Consider the following 22,393-nt stretch of genomic DNA (forward strand, 5'->3'; position numbering starts at 1 on the left):
GGGCTCCAGTTTGGTGACTGGAAACTTAGTATGAGTGACTCTTTTTTATTTTTGGTCTGTTGGGGCCCAGTGTGGGAGCTAAGTGCAAATCAGTGGCCTCCTGTAATTTTTATGTGAAAGGGTCTGTTATAATGACTCAAATACATGCCGCCCCCAAATTAGTACTGAAGAGGGAGAACGGAGCGAGAGAGAGGGGAAGACCCTGAGGAAGGGACCTGGAGAGCTTGCCTCACACATGCTGGATCTTCTCTATTTGCTACGGTCTGCATGTGTTGACCTCCTCGGAGAGCTTTGGCGTCTGGGAGATCTTGTTCCAAGTCCCTAAAACTATCTTAAAGAAATTCTACCCAAAATAATGGAAGGAGGGCCGGGGATTTAGCTCAGTGGTTTCTCCGCCTGCTGTGTAAGCGCAAGGACACAAGTTAAATCCCTGGTACAAAAAAAAAAAAAAAATAGTGGAAGGAAGGAAAAGAACCATGAGCTTCTGCCGGCAGAGGACAGCCTTGGCTTGTTTATGGGAGTTTTGAGGGATGGGGTGGCGAGGAGGCAGACCTTGGAGCGAAGAATCCACTGAGCAAGTAGAAGTAAGAGTTGGTCAGTATTTTACTACAAAAGCGTTCTGCTGAAAATACATGTGCATGCGGCTTAGTTCTCAAAGTGTCTGTTCTTTTCAGCATCACTGAATCAATCGGTGCCTACATCAAACTAACAGTTCAACTGAGACCCAGTCACGAAAGAAGCCATGGATGGAAACCCTGGGTGTTTTGCCTGTTTTTAGAACAAAATGCACCATGTCTTTTTTCATGAAATAGTAACTTCTGAAATCACTTAGCATCACCCATCATGACAGTTAAATTTCCCAGAAAACTGGATATTACACAGCTTTTATTTTATGAGGGTCATTATGAGCCCATAAGGAAAACCAAGAATTTCTGAACATCTTTTTGTTGTACTAGTTTCTATTTCTATTCATTTTAACTATAAACAGATTCCAGTCCAATATTCTTCCTAGATTTAAAGTATGGAGATATTAAACATAGATGAAAGAGATGATGGTGGAAGCGGTATCTGTAGTCAGTTATTTTAAACCGCTATTTCACAGTAATCTGTTTTGGAAATAAATTTTATGATTAGAATTCTAGATGGTTCCAAATAGCATTAATTTTTCATCTGTATCCAATAAAGTTAGGTAGTAAAGGCAAACTATAATGTATGTTGCTCCTTCCATAAACGTTTCCCAAATAATTGAAAATTAAGTAAATTTCCAGTCATAAACTTAAAATTATTTAATTATATCAACTGAATAGATCTGCAAACTATTTTCAGATATACTCCCAAATTTTAATGACTATTGTAGATTTGTTATTCCCTCCCAGTTTGGACTGTGTACCCTAATCCAGATGGTTGCTGGGTTAAACATATAAAATATGGTAGAAATGTAAAGAAAAACTTTGTGATTTATAATTTAAGAATTTTTGATAGTCTCATAAGTAAAATTAACAGCATGCCAGAATGTTTTCAAAATAAAATGTTTAGTATCCGTGTGTCCGTGAAATATGATATATTTGTTAATGTCACAGGCATAGCATCAAGGAGGCCTTGATTTGGCACCAATAAGGGTCACAGACTTTACACTAGCAGTGTGCACACCAGCCCACATGCGCAGCACTGTACATGTACCAGGGTAGTGGGATACAGGCTCTCAGGGTTAAGTTTAGTTATGTGACTTGGGAAAGTTACTTAACCTCTCTGTACCTCTATATTTTCATCTGTGAACTAGGAATGATAATAAAAGTACCTAGCTCAGATGGGTGTGGGTATGAAAGGATTATTGTTTGCAAAACACCCAGAAAAATGCCTGGAAGAAAATAAGTGCTATCTAAGTTTTTTCTTTTATTATTATATTACTCAATTTAACCCTTACCACAGCCTTGTGGGCAGGGCTGGTCTCACGGGTGTGCAACCACTGTAGTCACAAGGATCCCAGCCTAAGGAAGGCCTGCTTGGTTTAATTCTTATTCCTACCTCCTTGACGTTCTTAACCTTTAAAACCAGCCCCTCATCATTTGTATTTTGCACTGGGATCTGCATTTATTGGTTATTGTTGGTTTTTGAGACAGTCTTACTATGCAGTCCAGGTCAGGGGTGAACTCATTGTGGAGCCCAGGCTGGCCTGGAACTGGCGGTGATCCTCCTGCCTCAGCCCCCTGAGTGCTGGGATTATAAGTGTGTGCCATCACACCTGACCGGGACCTGCATGTTCTGTAACTGGATGTGCTCTGGAGATTGGCAGTAACACTGTCCCCTAGTGTTATTGTGGCTTTGGACAGGTAACATGGTCAGTGTTGTCATTTATAAATTACGGTGTAGTTACTGAGTAATTGCAAGGTTCTTGGGAAAGTGAAATCAGACCACACATGAACAGCAATTGACACACGTAAGTTTTCAGAAATGGTATCTATTATCATCACCATTTATATTTATAAACCAACCCAACATTTCTATGAATGCATTTTGTTACTTATAATTACAAGAAACTTTCATTGCAGTGATTTACTAAAAGTATCCAATAAAATAATAAAACTTATCTTTATAAAAATTAAAATGGCTTTATAAGAGGAAAGATTACACTCCTACTGTTAGAAAAGTGCCTTATTAAAATCTGAGGCTTCTTTAGCTCTTCAAACCAAAGAAGTTCTTTGTATTATGGGATTAGACTAAAGAAGAATTCAGGTGCTATTTCAGGCAATAACGAGTAACACCCCAGGAAATATTTACAAATAAGTGTTGTCATTATAAAGATATACTCAAGACAAAGCAAAGCAAAGCATTGGAGAGTACATCAACCCAAATATTTATTCACAATAAATTTTACTAGGTTTACAAATGAGTTAAGGGAGCATGGCTCCTATGCTATGACCACTATACTATGAAGGCAAAAGAGAAAGGAAGAAACTACCAGGCACTAACTGCTTTGCAACATCTCAAATTTATATTATTATTATTTTTGTTACTAATAAAATACTTCATGCCTTACTTTAGTTATATTGTAGAAGACAAAGAAAATATTTTATAGACTTTTACAACATGTAAAACATTCTTTCAAATACAATTTAAAAGTCAAAAATCACATATATTCTTTTATAATTTATTTTAGAATATAGGATAGAAACCAATCTCCACAGAGGATAAAATAAAGCCTTCTAAAGAAAATCAGAACATAGCATTTGTTTTGACAAAACATATAGTGAGAAATTATTTTGTTCTACCTTTACAGAATTAGGGATGGATAGTTTTTCCATAAAAGAGTTCGCCAACTAAAAGTAATAATAAGCCTCAGGCAATCACAAGTTCTTCCAATGTTCTTTCATATCCACCCTCCAAATTTTAGCTTGTTGGGTAAGTATACTCTGGAAAGGTAATCTGAGGACAGGGAGGTCAAAGCTTGGATTTCCGCCTTCATTCTAGAGTCTGCCATCATTTCCATCTGTCAATATAGTGAAAAGAGAGTCACACGAGAGGCCTGCAGTTCTTCTAGTTCAACAAAATACTCACTCTAGATTCACTGTATTGTACAGAACCACAGGGAATAGTCTTTAGGGTCAGTCAGCCAGAATATTTTAGGTCTGCTACAGGTTCAATAAGTAGGAATGGGCTTGGAGTTTTTACTAATTCTTCTCTTATCCTATAAACTATGACACAGCCCATTGAAAAAGGATAAATAACTATGATAAGGATAAAAATAAACCATCTGCATCTGGCTGATCTCAGCTATTAGCTTTCATAGATTTGATTTTGACATTTACTTACTGCCAAACCACACTGACATTAGTTTTTGGTGATATAAAATTTCAAGGATATTTTCAAAACGCTAAGTGAATAGCCACTACTAAAGTGCAAGGTAACGAAACTTTATACAATACTTGAATTTTAAAAAGAAACAGATACTTCTTTTCTCCAAAATGGTTGGCAGGTAACATAAGGTCTCTTCAAGATACTGTCAAGTTTCATTTGGTCCCGTTTTGTAAGTGGAATTAAACTATCTTTAGGTATATTTAACCTGGAAAAAATAGATGAAAAAAATCAGTAAAAACAATGTGTTCCTATGAAGGATATATTTTGCCTATATTTATTGCATGTGTCAAGAAACTCAGGAGTAACAGATAAGAAAATCGATAGAGATCTAGCTCATAAATCTGTCACATCCTAGACCGGCGAATTTTAAAGTTCATAGCTACAGTTCTTAGAGGCGTGAGCTCCAGACTACATGGGGTGAAGCTCAGCTTCACAGAGGCACGTTTAAGCTCACTATGTACTGAAATCTTTGTAATTCCTTGAGGATTCTGAGCCACAGACATTGATCCATCACTTTCCACATAGGCATGAAAGCATGCGCGCACGCGCCCCCCCGCCCCCCAGAGACAGACCATCTAGTTTTAAATTTGAAAAAGTAGAATGTAACTTTATCTTGGTATGTGCTGTAAAAATAGAACATGAGAGCTCTGGGATTTATGGCATAATCTACTTTTTGAAGTCACAAATCCTAGATTTCCCAGGAGAGCTCCAATTTCAAATAGTCTTTTTCAATGTCCCCATAATTATGACCATTTGCCAGTGCCAGCTCCTGTATAGGGGTGACAATTTGATTGAAAGGGAGGCCTACAGCACTTCTCTTGCAGCGTATTTGTGTAACTACTACAATGCTTTGTCTTTGATCGTGTATTTATATATTTGCAGTGGTTCTGAGGGCACAGATGGAATTTATGAGCTGCTGCTAGAGCTTCTCCAAGCCCTCTACCTTAAAATTTACCAGATCATTTGTCCTGAATTTGTGTTAGAAATGATCTTCAAATAGATCACCTCCAAGAAATTGCGACCATGACATATACACTACATTGAACAAAACTTTAATTCATTGGATGGAAATATTAAAAAACAAAAAAGGAAATGTTTCCTCTTATGCTTTCATTTTAAAAACAGTTGATCATCCAAAAACTGCCCACATTCTGTTTTTTGGAAATAAACACCTGTAACCAAGGATGGCTCACTGCTTAAAGAAATCTAATAAACATGTTAAGTTCATCCAAACTGGCAAATTAAAACAATATGAAGAAGACATTTAAAATATCACATTGGCAGAAATGATAAACCAAAGTGTTACTCTCCTGTGTCAAGGGATGGGTGCTGCTCACTCTCCAAGAACAGCAAATCAATTAACCTATCCAGAGGGCAGCCAGAGCCTCAAAATGTGTGCACCCTTTGACCCATGATTCTTCTGGGAATTCAGCCTCAGGGACTAATTAGAGACTCAGGAAAAGATTTAGTTACAAGAAGGTCCATAAGCACACTATCAGAACAGAGATTTGGAAAACACCTAAATGTCTATGCGGGATTAACTAAACAATCACCCAGAATTGAAGCTCAAAAGTAAGAGGCAGTAACATGGTGTCACACAAGAGAAATAATTTATTGATATAGAAAAATGATCACATTATGTTGCATGGTAAAAGCAGATTACAAAATGACAGTATGATCACATCTTAGTGAAGAAGTTATGACTATGGACAGAAAGTACTCTACAAAAGCAAAACTGCTCAATTGTAGGGACTTTTATCTTGTAAATAATTTTTTTCTATTATGAATATATACATTCAACTTGCCACACATGAGGTTCCCAGATTTTAGGTAATCCTAAAATGAGGTTTTATGAGGTTAAAATTTTAAATGTATGGTAAAATTAATTCATGTGGCAAACAATATTGTCAATGATCATCATTTAGTTAGGTTCCATGTATAATACATATTTTAAGTATAAAAAATATACAGAGGGCCGGGGATTTAGCTCAGTGGTTCTGCTGCCTGCCCTGCTAGCACAGGGACCTGAGTTTGATCCCCAGTACCAAAAATAAAAAATAAAAAAAATAATAAAAAGTGTACAGAATGTTTAACCATAGTAATAAAAAATCATTTCTGTAGCTAGCCTTTTAAAGTACAACTAAACAAACTCATTTGTTAAGTATTTTCATAGTCGAAGCAAAAATGCTGATTAATCTAATTCATAATTGTATAATCCTGAGTCATAGTGGACAATATAAATTAAAAACATTTAAAAGTTTTTCTTGGTGCAACTTTCGTGGCTCATTGTCACACATGGTAACGAACCATCATTTTAAATGTCCTAGTCCACTGTACCATCTAACCTGTTAATATCAGAAGGGAGGAGACCGAGCCATCTAACAGCCGGGACTGTGAGGTTGTGGGCTTCAAATGACATAGACTGAAACAAAGAGCAGAAGTACATTAGATGAGACTTACTTGGAGGGAACTGGCATCAGCAGTCCCATTTTTGAAGGAAAACTTTTTGCTTATTAAGACACACAAGCGTTGAACTGCTCTGTAGTACTTTTGTATTAATTTTCTAGAAGCAAAACTACAAGTGAACCTTTCCAACGTGCAGTCATTACTATCTGTGGTTCCATATCCTGCACATTCTCTGTCCTCCTCCATCCGCTGTGAACCTGACCAGGCATTAGAGTCACCTGGAGTCTGAGGTTCAGTAGGTCTGGATGGGGACTGAAATGTGCAGTTCTAACAAGCTTCCCAGTGATGCTCATGTCACTGGCCCAAGATCACACTGCAAGAGCCACTGAACTATGGTCATTTCAGAGTCCCTGCACTTATGAGGCATGATCAAAATATATGGTGAATGTTCAAAATTTTAAAATGTATTACAGTAAGAGATACATTGCCATCAATCTCCATCAAAATACTCTTCCTCACTTTGGACACACTTAGCCCATCATTCTTGCCATTTTCATAAGCAGTCCTGGAAGTCTTCTTTCATGAGCATCTTTATGAGGTGAATGCTGCTGCTGAGTTTCATCCAAGGGAAAGGCAGGCATGATAAAAAAAAAAATACAGTAAATGTTGATCCCATCCAGTGGAAAGGCAGGCTCGTAAAAATATTACCGTATTTTCTCATCCACCTTATTCACTGGATCTGGGCACTGTGTGACTTCTGGCTCTTCCCCAAAGTCAAAATGACCATGAAAGGTAAACACTTTGAATCAATTCAGGATATCAAGGCAGCCACAAAAATGCCACTAACGACACTCACAAAAGAGAGTTTCCAACACTGCTTCAAAAAGTGGCAAGGATGATGTGATAAGTATTTTGAGAGGGATTAATGGCAATGTCTTTTGTTGTAATAAGCTTTTGAGAGCTTTAAACATTCACTGCATTTTTGGATCATACCCCATGCTTCAGGAGGCTGGAGAATGCAGGATGCTGATGCTTCTTGCCCATAGCATGTCTTTCCCTGTCACTTGTGGCTGCTGTGGTCTTGCTGGAAGCTGGACTTATAGCCACTGAGCCACAGAATAGGACTCTAGGTCCCTGGCACAGTGGTTTCAAACCTTTTAGAGACTGAGTCCCCAAACTGCAACCCAAAATCTACTTACTTATCCCAAAGCGCTAACACTGCAATTAAACCTGAATACTGAGGTTTTAGTTTAGAAAAAACAATCTTTTGTCTTAAAAACACAATAACAGAGCTTTCAATGGTACAAACAGCCTGCTACGGCATGTGTGCCATAGGTTCGCCACCACTGCCCTTACCCATTCTGGGGGCCCTTAGCTTCCTAGAGGGTGCTCAGCAAATGCAGAACCATCCCAGTGGATGCAAAATGTGTAAACAGTAAGGAAAGGAAAACTACTTTTGTGTACTCACCATAGATCCATACTTATAGATGCACATTATTTCTATGCCTATTAAAAGAAAATTAACTTTAAAATTAGTTTATTAGTTTATTGGTTTATATGTCAAATTTTATCTAACATCTGTAATTTTTATTTTTGTGAGCATTACTGATGAAAAATTTCTGTTTCTCGGGTTAATATAGCAGACATAACCATACATTGCCTTAAATAATTATAGTCTTCAATTTTAATCTAATCATATTCTCTTAAAATAGTTTATGAAAGTGATTTTTTTGTTGTTGTTTTTTTGGTACCAGGGATCAAACATGGGTCCTTGCACTTGCATAGCAGGCAGTGAAACCACTGAGCTAAATCCACAGACCTGTTTATGAAAGTGTTTTAAGAGCAGAAAGCACAACTAGAAACATGATTTAACCATGACTACTCTGAAGAGTCCCAGGGTAAATTACCATGTGGATCAGCATCTACCAATGTGAAAACGGGAATGTGAAAGAGGTCCCACAGTTTCTTGACTAAAAGTCTCGTGTTCAGATCAGGTATACCTTTTCCCTAGAAGCAAGATAGAAATTAAACTATTAATTTTATCCAGTAGGATAAAATGGATACCATGACTCCCTTGTTTCATTCATAATTTAAAAGCGCGATTCCCCACCTCGGATGGGGAAAACTGGCAGTGACTGGGAGCCATTGTGAAATACATGTGACAGGCTGGAGGACCCCGTGTGCATTAATGCCTCTGCCCCCATTACACCAGTCCTAGGAAATAATCCCAAGGCAACATTTTCACCGAAACAGAAATAAGAAAAATCCTACATACTAAAAGATGATCCCTGATATGTTATTTAAAATGGCAAAAACTAACCAAAACAATAGTCAAGACATCTAACAACAGGGACGTGTCCAGGTGGCCCAGCTCAGTGATAACAGGAAGCCAGCTGTGGGGTCAAAGGGCCCAGCTGTCATCTCAGCTGTGCACTTCTGGATGGCATGGATTTGAAGGAGTAATGAAGCCTCCTGTGATTGGGGCTCTGCAATGGCTTATACAGTTGGAAAAGGAATTACATTATTCAATAATCATGAACCACTTAAGAGTGCCTGGTTTAAATTTAGGGTTTAGTAAGCCCTAGTGGTAGAATAAATTATTAAAACAGGTAGAAAAGTAATTAGCCGGGTGTGGTGGCACACGCCTATAATCCAGTCCTCAGGAAGCTAAGGCAGGAGGATCACTGTTAGTTGGAGGTCAGCCTGGGCTACCTAGTGAGTTCAAGGCTGGTCTAAACTACATGGCCAGACCCTGTCTCAAAAACAACAAAAAACAAAAAATAAAGTAATTTACAAAGCATTTACAATAGTGTTAAGAAAGAAAGGAAGGAAACCAAATGAAACACAACAGAGAAAGGAAGCAAAATACATGTTGCTGGGCTGGGGATTTAGCTCAGTGGTTTTGCCGCCTGCTGCACAAGCGCAAGGACCTGCATTCCATCCCCCGTACCAAAAACAACAACAACAACAACAACAACAAAAAGTGTTGCTGTTAAGAACAAGCTTTGGGTACAAGACATGTAGTCTATGGTAGAAATCTTGCTTGGCATGCACAAGGCCCTGGGTTCAATCCTCAGTATATGGGGGCAGTGACCAGGGGAAAAAATCAAGACAGGCTTTGGATCAGATAGCTCTGAGTTTGAATTCTCTGCCCATCATTATCATAAATGAATGTGCCTGTGATAGTAAGCATGTTTCTTAGGCCTTGGCTTTACCTATGAAGTTACATATCTGGCACTATAGCAACACAGAGCTGAACACAGAGTTATCTGACCCAAGCCCCGGTTTTGAGTAGCCACAGAACTATGGTAAGGCACTTTCCTGGGATTGGGACTGTAGCTTAGTGGTAGAATGCTTCCCTAGCATACATAAGGACCTGGGTTCAATCTCAAGGACAGCAAAAAAATTTAAAAAACAACAAAAATACACAATGCACTGTAGTTCTTATTATCAAAGTAGAGGTGATGAGAATACAGACCTCCCAGCACATGAAAGACTGAGACAGGAGGCTTACCATGAGATTGAGGCCAGCCTAGGCCACCTAGCAAGTTCAAGGCCAGCCTGAACTACATAATGAGACCTTGTTTCAAAAAATTAAAAAAGTGTGAACTTTCATTACACACAGTGCTTAGCAAAGCTCCTGGTCCGTAGTGAGTACTTGGCGAATGGTAGTACATTTTAATGTTTTCCTTTGGGAAAAGATAACACAGGAACGTGCCAGAGAAATCAGACAGCATGAAAGGACATTGGGTGAAAATGGCTTCTTCCTCGCCTGGTCCTCTAGTCCCAGCTCCCTTCTTCAGAGGCAGTCCCTACAGGTCACCACCTGGATAATACTAGTGATTACTGCTGGATACTGTGGCAGTACTGAGGGAAAGCTGTGTGCGCAAGCATGCAGGCAAGGGCTAGAAGGCAGCACGCAAAAAAGAGCAAAAAAAATGGATTATGTGTGACTTTTCCCTCAAATGTTCTTTACAACCACTCAGATCCTCTCTTCAACCCAAACGTGACCCTGAGGCAAGCGTATGGGCATCTCCAGAGCAGCAGCACCAGATGGGACTCAAAGGGCTGGGCTGAACTCCTGGGCCTTCTATCTGAAGTGGCTGGGCCTCCAGTCAGCCTCTCGGTGCTAAGTGAAAGGAGAGGAGACCAGGCCAGAGATGAGCTGCAGGCCATGCCCACAGAGCGCACCCACTGCAGGGCCTCAGATAGGGCTTCTGTTCTACCACTCTTGCTCTGCACTTCCATCTCCACCCTTGTCCCTTAACTTCAAACTAGGCAGATGCCACCTGGATTTTCTGCTGTCCTGCCAAGTTCACCTCTCTAAAACCACACTCCAAATCCTGTGGAGAGCTGAGTGTGCCTGGTGCTTGTCCTGTAGCTGTCAGTGGTGATACTGCTCTGAAATTCATGCAGAAGAGCTGCTGGACTTGTCCCTCACCTCCAGTGGTCACCAAGTCCTTTCATGTATTCCCTTCACCATCCCCTTTCATCTTTACCCCAGGAGAACTGCCCGAAGGCCCTACCAGGCCCCAACTTCCCTATCTCCATCTAACGGGTGCACTGCCACACTAATCCATGTCGTTTCCTTCCTCTACTTCAAACATCGCTGTGAGCCCTGATTTTTCTGCACTAAATCAGGACGCCTCCGTGGGAGTGGCCAGGCCTTTCAGGACTCCATCCACCAGCCTAGTCACCTGCTTCCTCTCCAGAGTCGCTCTTGGCATGCTTCCATAAACATACTTCACACACACATACTTACTGTTAATCCAATAAGCCAGAGGAATTTTAAGTAGATGAGTTGTTTTTTGTTTTTTTTTCTTCTTCTTCAAAGAGCTAGGTTTTTATCCAGATCTACAAAAGCAGAAGGCTGGAAAAAGCTTACAGAGGAGAACCTGGTCCATTCTCTGACACTGTGGTCACCCTACCCACACCTGCTCCAGGCTTCCTTCATCCCCACCTCTTTCTCTCTGACTCCAGCAGGCTTTGCTGGTCACTCCAGGTCCATGAACTCCACGTCACCCTGGAGCAAGAAGTTTTCTGCCTGCAGTGGACCGTTCTGTCCCTCCCAGGTTTATACCGAGCCCTAACTTCAATTCAATGGCATCAGGAGGTAGCACCTTTGGGAAGTGCTTAAGTCATGTGGGTGGAACCCTTCTGATTGGGATGAGGGCTCATGTGAAAGGCACCCAGGTAGATCTCTGCCGTCTGAGGACTGAGGAGTCAAGGAGAAGATGATCATCCAGGGCACCAAAAGCAGGGTCGCACCAGTCTTGGAATCTGCTGGCCCCTTGATACTAACTCACCTCTAAAACTGTGAGAAGTGAATGTGTATTGTCTAAATGACTCAGTCTAGGGTATGCCGTTAAGGCTAGACACTGCCATGAGCGAAGCCTGTAGTGTCCTGTGAGTTCTCTCAATGATACAAATCGTGATGTCTGTGCATCTGTTCATTGCTATTCTTTGCACATTTGTTTTTAAAAAGCAAGCTCCTAGCCAGCCTTCACATGCCTATAATCTCAGCAGTGGAGAGGGTGAGGCACAAGGATCACTTTAGTAAGTTCGAGGCCAGCCTGAACTACATGGAGAGACCGTGTCTCAAAATAACAAAACAAAGAAAAAGGGGTGTGTGTGTGTGGGGGGGGAAGCAAGCTCCTTTTGACTGAGTTAGTGAAATTACTTTATATACAAAGAGAGGAAACAAGGAGCAGCTCTGTTCACCAAACCCTGGACAAATCCCATGCGTGAACATAAAATACATGAAAGTACCTGTGGGAAGTGTGATGGTGACACCAAGGGCCTGTGTAAGCACCCCTGGTACTGGACATTTACTGGAACTTAAAGGTCATGCCCATTGCCTTGTTTTTAGTCATGTTTGAGAATGTTTAACACCTTGGATATTCCTGTTCTTTGATGTCAAGTGACGTGCACTATGGAAACTAGAATGTTGTCCAAGGTGCAGAGATGAGGTTACAAACCCCTCTTACCAACATCAAAGCACACGCGTTAGTCTGCAGAGTGAGGTAAAAGCAGATACTATACCGTCACCATGATGCATGGCGACATTTTGTTGCAGAAGTTGTCATCTAGGAGCCGCTGAAATGTTGCATCTTTTTCTACAATTAACAGAAATTTTGCATCTGTAATTAAGTCTGTGATGTTAAGGCTGATAAACTGAAGGAACATTCTCACTTTTACTTTTACACATATAAACATTTCTATCCCTGTATTCACACATCTGTGTCTCCCACTTCATGGTGAGCATCCAGAAACGTCCCTAAGAAGGGACCAGGCCTGTGCTTCCTGATGGTGACATGGTCTCACTTGCTCCTTACACACTGTGAATGCTTGATTTACCAGTGCAAGGAATCAACACTCCAGAAGTTTAAATACTTTTCTCACTTGAAGGATACTCCGAAGTCCTTGAATATTAGATGGCACAGCAATAGCCTAAGTTTTTAAAAAAAAGGACATTAAAAATTTTAAATAAAAAGTAAGTTAAACTACACATTATAATGTATCACATGAATCATGTTTTCATTTTTCTTTGACTGTATCAGTCATCAAAGACTTATTGCTCAGTGCGGCAACAGTGGAGAAGAAAGTAATTCCTCAGTAAGGAAACAGACACACGACCCACACTGCTTCCCAGCAGGGAAAATTTCTTAGATGCTTTGTAGATACATGGCTTAAAAGACAGAAATGAGCCATGTATGGTGTTGCACACCTGTAATCTCAGCACTATGGATGGCTGAGGCAAGAGGATAGCAACTTTGAGCCCAGGCTGGATAACTGGCAGCTTAGTAAGACCCTGTCTCAAAATAAAAAAAATAAAAAAGGACTGGGGATGTAGTTTAGTGCAAAGGCCTTGGGTTCAGTCCTCAGTACGAAGAAAAGGAAAGAAAAAGATAAGGAAAATGTCCTGATGTAGGAACTTGGGGTATCACCTGTCTCCTTTCCTGACTGCTGGGTGGCCCCATCCAGGACTGAGGTTCTCGACATACCAAGGCCTAGCCAAGAGGGTAGTATACAATATATTAATTTTAGAACAGGAAATGTTTGTGGAGATTACATAAATAACCAGGCTAAAATAGTCAAGTGGAGATTACATAAATAACCAGGCTAAAATAGTCACAGTTCAGCTGTGTGTTTTAAAACATAACAGTTTGTTTTAAATGGAAAGTGTTTATTTCAATACGACAACTGGCATATTTTGAACTATGTGAGGTAGAGCCTAGGTCTATTCATCCATCAGTTGTACTTGAAAATCTTAAGCTCTAAATTATGTAACAAGCAAGAAATAAAATATATTTCAAAATTAAAGGAACCGGAAGGGCCAACGACCAGGAGACGTCAGGATGCTTACAGAAGCGCCACAGGCACAGCTCACTCTGGTGCCATCTTCTTCAGTGAACCTCAGACTGCCAGCGATTAACCCTTTGGATGTCGATAACTGAACAAAAAGTACAGACATCTGTGAAACCTTTTCCACTGATACATATCATGCTGCTATACTCATGTTCACCGGCTATATTATCGTCCTTTTGCTCAGACTGGAATTTGCAGATGAAGGAAAAACTATGCATGGGTATTTAGGAATTAAAGCATTTCATAATTCACCTGATTTGGTTCATTCATCCAAAGGAATATATTGAAAAGACAATTTAAATTTATATGAGAAAAAATATAGTATCAAATGATCTCAAACAGGCACAGATTACATTTATTTTTATTGCAATTTTTAAGAAACATTTTGGTTTCAAATAAAATGTTTATATTAAGTACAACTTACTATATGTAGACTCCTCCGTGGCACTTTCAGCATACAAGAAATGTCATCAATAATATTGTCCACAACAGACTGATTACCAAAGAGCTGGCTGTCAGTGTAATATATGTCTCTACAAAAATTTAAAACATACATTGTTAATTAAGTATTCTTCTGTGAATATGACAAGCATTAGAAATGCTATTTGGAGAAAGCTTTAACTGAATGAAACACAACATATAAGGCAAGTAATTCATTGTCCACAGTTGGGTGGGTTTTCAAAGCATATAACGAAAGTTAATCCAAAGAAATCACACATTCTATTTGAAGAGTAAGTAGTTTACCAGAATAATATATTTACCTTTTCGTTGCATAGGTGTTGCTCTGTACCAATTTATAGATCATGGATAATATTTTAAGAATTAGAGCTGAAAAATAAGAAGCAAGGAGCAATTTAGTTGCCATTTCTCACATTAATTCAAAACACATTGTTATCAAGGATTTTAATGGTCGCCAATTACTCTCCATAACATTGAAAACAGTCTTTCCAAAACAGGAGGGTTTAATACAGAATAACTGCCCAAGGAATCAGATAAAGTTAATTGCTCTTTTGACAGCAAAACAGAGAAAATAATGTTCTATTAAACCAGGTAAGTACATTTGTTTAGGAATGATTGTCTTTATGGCAGTTGACATTGCAAAATTTTAGAGAATTAACTAATTTACAAGTGATCTATTAATGAAAAGATCAACAACTAACAACAACTAAAATCTAATAACAACCAATTTTATTTATTTTTATTATTCAAAGCTAGGAAAGATTAATTTACCAAATTTTTTAACTGATTTTGGTGAATCACTTTTGATTTTTCTCGTGGTACAGTGGGATACCATCTGAAGGCCCACAGTGTCGTCAAACCTGTTGTTTTGTTTAAAGCAAAGGAATAAAATAAGAAACACTTAAGCTTCTGAATACCAAACGATATACACTTAATGTTCTCTTCTGCCCACCATTCCAATCCCACATTTCACCTTCATACAAACACTGGACCTTTAGGAACACCTAGCTTACAAGCTTAGGCTGATTGTTTCAGGTTGTAATTAGGTAATCAGCTTTGTGACATACAGTGGCTAAAATATTTACCTTTGATTGTAGAGTACGTGTGTGAATGTATAGCTTCTTGGGGAGACATTTAGGGTATGTGAAATGTTTCCACATTTCATAATTTTATTAGTATTTTACTCATTCCAATAATTTCATTTAATATTTTGACCCACTTTGATGTTTTGAAATATTTTATTTCTAATTCATTGACAAAGAAACATTACATAAAGTAACAATTTATATTAGGTTGTTAAAATGAACCGCCAGCCCTCTCCTAAAGGTAGCAGAAGGTATGAGGCAAAGATGCTAGATAGCAGCTGCTTCAAGTTAGATAAAATCCATCTTGCAAAATATGATTCAAAAGTGCACAGTTTGTATTAATTATATTGATCGTAAAACTGTCTTGAGTGACTAAAGGGTCTCCAAATTCCTTTTATTCTGTCTCCAAAGTATAAGAACTATTCTAGTACTATTTTTCATTATTCAGTAGAGAAGCTTTTGCAGGCTGGGGTTGGGGAGTAAAACAACTGTACCACTAGCCTGGAGAGTTTGGACAAAACTGTTGAGCTAAGCAAGTGTAGATCAGGGAGTCCTGTCAGTGAGCCCTGTGTTCAAGGTCCTTTTACTTCAGCCTGGCTTTCAGGACTGGATGTCCTGAGCATGCAGGCTTTCTTTGGAGTGTAGATGAGAATTGTACCCAAGGCATCTGCCACTCCAAGGGCTGGAGGCTTAGAGTCATGCTTGGAATCTACCTTCAGCAAGAGCATACACAATTCTGACCTCTTAAAAGTGCTCAATTTTGTTGTTTTTGTTTTTGTTGCTAGCTTTTTTCTTTGCTGTGTCTTTCAAACCTACATCTATCTATACAACTTTCCTTATGTGTATTTTATAAACATCCTAAATCTTTTTGGGGGGAGTAAAGACAATAAAAACAATGGAATCTAAAAAGTATTCTAACTCAAGTAAATTGGAATAATGAGATAGGTACTGCATTTAAAAATAAAAATGCAAAATGCCCACTTTATATTTTCCCAGCTTGATCTGTTGTCTATGATGAAGGCAGGTGCCTCATTTCTTGCCAAGGTTGTGACAACGTCTTGAATGATATTTTCTATAGATGCAAGAACCTCAGAACTGAAACAATAAACACACCATGATTCACCTTTAATTACAAAGTATGCCTTTGTAATATGTAACATTTCCCCACATCAATATAAAAACAACTTTTATTTCATGGGTTGTGTTTTAAGACTTAGAGACTCATGCCAGTAATAATCTCTTCCACTAAATCTTAACATCAGCCCTGCATTAAACCATTGGTGTTTAGAATGGTTAATAACAAAGAAATTGTATTTGCTTGTAACTTTGTTAAGTTACCAATTGAAGTAATGGCTCCCTTTTATATTAATGACTAGATAATATAACTTACAAATGTTTGCTCCTCATACTAACTTCCTTTACTCTAACTCAACTTAAATATAAACTTATTGGCTCGAAAAGCTACTGATAAATGTTTTAATTAAAAATGATGCAATATTGGTTTTCAATTTCTTTCCCAAAAATGCAATGCCAAAAATATTTCAAAAGAAAAACTTTATTGTAGCACATTGCCCTAATTGATCTCATGCCTTAAAATCAGCCTTTCTGAATTTTAGTGATTCAAAATGGAAAAAAGTTTAATCACTACCATGAAAATAACAAATCATGAGTTCTCCACTAAATGGTTGACGTGGCAACTCTTACGCCACTTTACAGCAAAATATTAAAACTGAGCCCAGTTTTATGGCAGCGGACTTTCAATTTCGCAAGCCATCAGTTAAAAAAAAAGTTCTGTTACCAATAGCATATTGTTAGAAAGGGAAATCAAATGAAATCTAGAAAACAGGCAAAATGTTTTAATTTCCATAACAACTTCACAGTTTTTAGTTGAAACTTGCATATCAGAAAATGAAAATTTGTGTATCAGAAAATGAATTTTCAAACATTTAACATTTTCTAATATTGAGAGAGGAACTGACCCATATATTTCATTTTTTTCCTCCCCTAGTCTGGAAAAGGAAGTTGCAGGACAATACCATAACCAACATATAATCAGATTAATTTACATGGGTAGTGTAGATAAGAAAGTTCTTACTCCTTTCTTTCTCATCCTTCTAAATTCTCCTTCAAACTAAATCCTTTTGTAAAAATTTGTTTGCTTATGGGATTTTTAGTAGTTGGTTGAGGCTTAAAAATAAATGGTAACTCATCAATAAACAAGAAAAATAGATCAACACTGCAAAACAAGAGAATTTTGAATAACAAGCCAATCATGTCAATATATTTTCTGTAGTTAATTCCAAATTTGAGAGCTGTAGTCTCTGTAGCTGATTTTAAATAACTCATTTTAAATATGGGCATTGTCTGCAAGTCAAGAAAAGCATTATTACAAACCACCTAAAATGTGCTGGTGTCCTTGTTAATTTTGAGAAAACCATTAGCTCACTAAGTGTAAACTCATAGGATTCATTTTCTCACTTTCCCCCCCCCCCACAAAAAGCTTTGAAAGCTTTTAAAGTTAAATATTTATTTTGTAAAAAAATTAAAAAGCAAAACCAAATACAGGGCCGGAGATATAGCTCAGTGGCGCTGCGCCTGCCTGGCAAGCTCAAGGTCCTGAGTTCGATTCCCGGTACCGAAAACAAAACACAAATCCAAATCCAAACTGTCTCCCAACTCCCTGACTTGCAAGAGCCTCAGAGGAGCCTGCGAAGCTCCTGGAAGCTTTAGAAGGGGAATACTGTAGAAGATGGCAGGGCGCTGTCGCCAGACTTCATGAATTCAAAACCAGGTTAAAAGCGGGGAGGAGGCCAGGAGCTCTAGGAAGGGCCTTTTCCGGCGGTCAGAGGCGCCCTCCTCGGCAAGGGCACTTTCTCCTTCCCCAAAGCCCTGCGGTGGCGGCGGCGGCTCTTGTACCTAGAGGCCGTGCGAGTCCCTTGGACAGGGGGCTCTGGACTGCCTTTACTCAGGGCGGCCAACAGGGAAGCTCTATGTCGGTCGAGGACCTCAAAGAACGAGGCCTCCGGACCCATGGGTGCAAACGCCATGAGGGCAGAGTGGCCAGAAGCTCCCTTGAGGTAGCACAAACCTATCCCGCGACTTCCGGCTGCGCAGTGCCCTGCGCATGCGCACATTGCATCGCCTGCCGTGGCTGAGCAACGCATGCGCATAGCACCAAGTGGCGTGCAGCGTTCTTTCAGGTGTGCTCTTCCTGCGAAGCCAAGGGGTGTGTGCTCACCTGGGCTCAGGTCTGGCAAATGTTGGGAATATGAGCTCAGATTTCCTCATTATTTTGTGAAGACTATTTAGAGAAAGTAATATGAACAATTTTTCATAAAACAATTCTGGGGCTGGGCATGTAGCTCAGTGCTGAGGCAACAAATAATTATGACGATCTTGCTATGTGCCTGATAGAGTTCTCGGTACTGGGTTTAGCCCTGATCCGGGCAAACACAATTCCAGCTCTTATTAGTATTTGTGTAAGAACTGAGGGCTTATGAAGCCCTTTCACTCAGCCTCTCTTCTTTTTCCCTTAACTGATGAGAGAAGTTTGCCCTGGTCAAGCAGGCCCGGGTTAAAACCCCAACTTTGTCACCCTGCGGCTCCATCAGATTTCCCAAGTTAAAACCCAAGTCACCCATGTAAATTTGAATTTCAGATAATGAATCCTTTTTTTAAAGGGAACCTACTTCCCATGTAATCCTTAGTACATACTTTTACTGAAGTTATTTCATGGTGTAACTCAAGTTCAAACTTAGCCAGGCATCCGTATTTTGCCCAGCAACCCTACCAGTGCACCTGGCCTCCCCTTCCAGACATGCTGAGCTGCTTCCCACCCTCCTCTCCCAGCCTCCTAGAGCTGAGGGTAGGAATTCTGAAGCCCAGGAATGAAGTCTTGACCCAGAGCTATGTCCTTGACCAAGAGGAAGTCGGGTGAAACCCCAGAGCAACATGGCTCCAAGGCCTGGGTCCAGGACGGAGTCACCTGACCACACACCTGCTCCAGAGAACAGTTCTACTCCTTCAGTTCCTGGTTACTTCTCAGTGCCTACCCTGAGCTGTCCAGCACTAGCTCTGAAGGCTGGGCAGTGAACAAGGAGAGGAAGGGGGTACTAAACAGGGAACACTTAATGAAGTTAGCAGGGTGAAAAGTACACTTAACAGCCCTGCGAGGTAACGATTATTATCCCCATTTCACAGATGGAGAAACTGAGACTTGGAGAAGTTGAGTTATCTGTGCAAGGTTGCACCTCCAGGAAGTGACAAAGCCTTGACTTCACTTTCATGCTCTTAACCCTTAGGATGGGAGGCACCTCCCGGGGTCTGACTAGGAGCAGAGGGTCATGTTTTGGAGCTCTTTTGGAAGTAGAATTCCTGTTTGGTCTCAGTTTTCTTCTCTCTCAGATGAAGGCATTGTGGGAGGTGGGCTTCCATGCATCACCCCTAGTGAGGAACATGCCAACAGAAGGCCCTCAAGGACCAAGGTGAGTCAATGACATCATTGAGGCTTTTGGCAGAGGCACGGCTGTCCTGTGACTGTCCTGGACTAGAGCCATGTGTGGCCTCCTTCCGGGGACAGACCCATCCGTATCACTTAGCACTGGCCCAACCAGAAGCAGCCTCTCCTCCTGGCTCGGTCACTCCATGAAAGGCCTCCGGCTGGGTGGGGTCACACTAAACCTGCCTTTCCAGCAGCCAACACTGCAAGGTGCAACTTGAAAGGGCCTCACTGGGCTTCCCACTGTCATAGGCCAAAGTGAAGGGTTAGCAACCAGGTCCTTCCAGCAGCTGCAGCTGCCTCTCTCCCCAAGTATTCTGTGAGTTCCTTGCCTGCACCCAGGCAGCTGTTGGCCCCACCTCCACATCAAAGGAAGTCAGCACTCCGGCCCTGGACAAGATGGACCCAGAAAGGCACATGGGCCCCTAGCAACCCACTGCAAATGACCCTGGAAGATGCCTACCTGCAGGCCCTGCTACTGAGTCCTTCCATCCGGCAGGCCAGCTAAGCATCTCCCCAAACTCCCCTGCGGGGTCTTTCCTCCAGCCTCAATCAGTGCTCCCCCCAAATCTGTCTGAGGGCTAGAACTTCCATGTGGTGGGAAATGTTTAAATTAGCCGTAGTTGTGGGTTCTGCCTCTAAGATACCACAAAGGGAAAAGAGCTAGGCAGGGAGGGAGGCACCAGAAGAGATTGTCATACCTGGTACATTTTCAAAACAATTTTTACTTATTTAGTGGAACTGGGGATGGAGCCCAGGGCCTCACACATGCTAAGCAAGCACTCTGCCGCTGAGCTATACCCTCAAGCCTACCTGTCACACATAAACAAGGTAGTTTCTTTTGAAGACGTAAGCAAGTTTTAAAATATTATGGATTCTTAGCTCTTTTTCTTTTCTTTTCTTTTCTTTTCTTTTTTTGGTATCAAGGATTGAACTCGGGTCCTTGTGCTTGTGGGGCAGGTGGCAGAACCACTGAGCTAAATCCCCGGCCCCTTGAATTCTTGACAGAAAAGGAGTAGAGAAAATGCCATGTATTTTCTTTATGTCTTGAGGGTTTTTTGGGTTTTTTTCTTCTCATAAAATATTTACCCAGTTCAGAAGTATATGAAGTAAAAATGAAAGGAAACCCCTCCCCACCATGGCTGCTCCCAGCTCCATCTTTATTTGTCTTGGTCTTTGAATGGCAAGTCGGCACCCTGACATGATTCCTTCCTGTCCCCAGGGTCCTTGCATGTGCCCTTTCCTTAGCAGCTCCAAACAGCTTTGTTCTTTTTCTCTCCCTGCTCTCCTCCCCTTTGCCCCCAAACCACCCTGACTACTTCTGCATCTTTCAAATGGCCTCCTAAAGAACAACAACAACAACAACAACAACAACAACAAATGGCCTCCTGAACATGTCCTTGGACGTGCCTCAAAATCTTGCCTCCTGTCTTCCCTGTCTCCATCTGCCTGTGCTTCCCACATTGTAAGCCCCAGGAGGGAGGTGGGCTGTACTCACCTGTGCCTCACATTGCCCATGGCTCCTAGAAAGTTCTTGAAAATGTCAGTTGAGCAAATAAATGAACGGACGACTCCCATAGGGTTATCTGTTACTTATTCATTGTGTTTCATTCATTCATTGTTTCATCGTGGGAGGCTTTCTATACACGTCCCAGGTACCATTCAGTAACACTGAATAAGACCATCTTCTCTACTTCTTCCCCAGGTAATATTAATAATTACAGTTTGTGGGCCAGGGATTTAGCTCAGTGGTTTTGCCACCTGCTGCACAAGCGCAAGGACCCGAGTTCAATCCCCGGTACCAAAAAAAAATTACAGTTTGCTAAGGGTCAGGCCCTGGGCCAAGTGCTCTGTGCACCTAGTCACATTCACTCTGTCTCATTTGAACAGGGGAGAGAGTGGAGGCTCCAAGAAATAGCATAAATAAAATCACTAGGTTTCATCAAAGAGACACAAGTGACAAAGTACTGACAGGGACATTTTCTTTGACCCAACATTGCCTCAAAGTCAAGGTAATTTAGTATTGGTGGATTAATTTGTCTACTTTTTATAGCCACTTGTGAAATAGCAGGGTGTATGATGTAAAGCAGATCAATAAGAAATTCAAATTTAATTTTAAAGTGATCACCAAACTGTTTGTAAGCCTGTGTGTCATCTCATGAATGAAAGCGTGGTGTTCATCTGCCTTGAGAAGAGTGAGTAGCATCATTTGCTACCTGGACCTAACACCAGCCTCTCTGACAGTCAGCTCCTGGCCAGACTCTGTGTCCCATCTACCTCCTTCCCTTCCCTCTCACCAGATTACTTTGAAGCAAATTCCAGGCTTCGTGTTGTTTCATCCATAAATATTTCAAAGATACTCCTCTAAAGAATAAAGACCCTTAAAATGTTATCATGCTAAAATGTGTGTTACCAGTCACTCCTTAACATTACCAAATATTCTGTTAGAGTTTCCTTAATCTTTTTAAAATTTAAAAAACAACTATGTACAAATTGTGGAATCATTAACTTGAACTAGTTCACATACATATCACCTCACATACCTGTCATTTTTTGTAATGAGAACATTTAAAATCTACTTCGTCAGCAATTTTCAAGAGTACAATACACTATAATTAAGGATAGTCATCACGAACTTCTCCTAACTGAAATTTTATATCCTTTTTTTCCTTTTGTGGTACTACAGATTGAACCCAGGGCCTCGTGGATGGTAGGCAAGCAC

At 40.4% G+C, this 22,393-nt stretch overlaps 1 protein-coding gene and 1 long non-coding RNA gene across 3 annotated transcripts; one reads left to right on the forward strand and one right to left on the reverse strand.

Annotated features, from left to right (window-relative positions):
* Window positions 1–2,516: 2,516 nt before the first annotated feature.
* Spo11 (SPO11 initiator of meiotic double strand breaks) lies at window positions 2,517–18,296 on the reverse strand. Of its 2 annotated transcripts, none has more exons than XM_087197670.1 (13): window positions 18,090–18,296; window positions 16,155–16,268; window positions 14,860–14,948; window positions 14,391–14,457; window positions 14,054–14,162; window positions 13,628–13,714; window positions 12,675–12,711; window positions 12,304–12,413; window positions 8,169–8,268; window positions 7,730–7,767; window positions 6,201–6,277; window positions 3,924–4,060; window positions 2,517–3,487 (listed from the first exon to the last, which is right to left on the reverse strand). In XM_087197670.1, exons 1-12 carry the CDS (start codon window positions 18,218–18,220, stop codon window positions 3,931–3,933), a joined length of 1,089 nt encoding a protein of 362 aa, XP_087053796.1. In that variant the 5' UTR covers window positions 18,221–18,296; the 3' UTR covers window positions 2,517–3,487; window positions 3,924–3,930. The 2 variants fall into 2 exon arrangements, with proteins under 2 accessions (XP_087053796.1, XP_004840980.1); XM_004840923.3 differs by having other exon boundaries at window positions 2,523–3,487; window positions 3,949–4,060; window positions 18,090–18,295.
* A 694-nt stretch (window positions 18,297–18,990) lies between these two features.
* Window positions 18,991–21,248, forward strand: LOC147822168 (uncharacterized). Its single transcript, XR_015446037.1, has 2 exons — window positions 18,991–19,657; window positions 21,020–21,248. It is a non-coding gene; the product is annotated as an uncharacterized LOC147822168 (long non-coding RNA).
* Window positions 21,249–22,393: the final 1,145 nt, after the last annotated feature.

The sequence above is a fragment of the Heterocephalus glaber genome, unplaced genomic scaffold, assembly GCF_053883595.1.
Source record: "Heterocephalus glaber isolate CG9 unplaced genomic scaffold, H.glaber_assembly_v1.0 deba00001673, whole genome shotgun sequence".
Taxonomy (NCBI): domain Eukaryota; kingdom Metazoa; phylum Chordata; class Mammalia; order Rodentia; family Bathyergidae; genus Heterocephalus; species Heterocephalus glaber.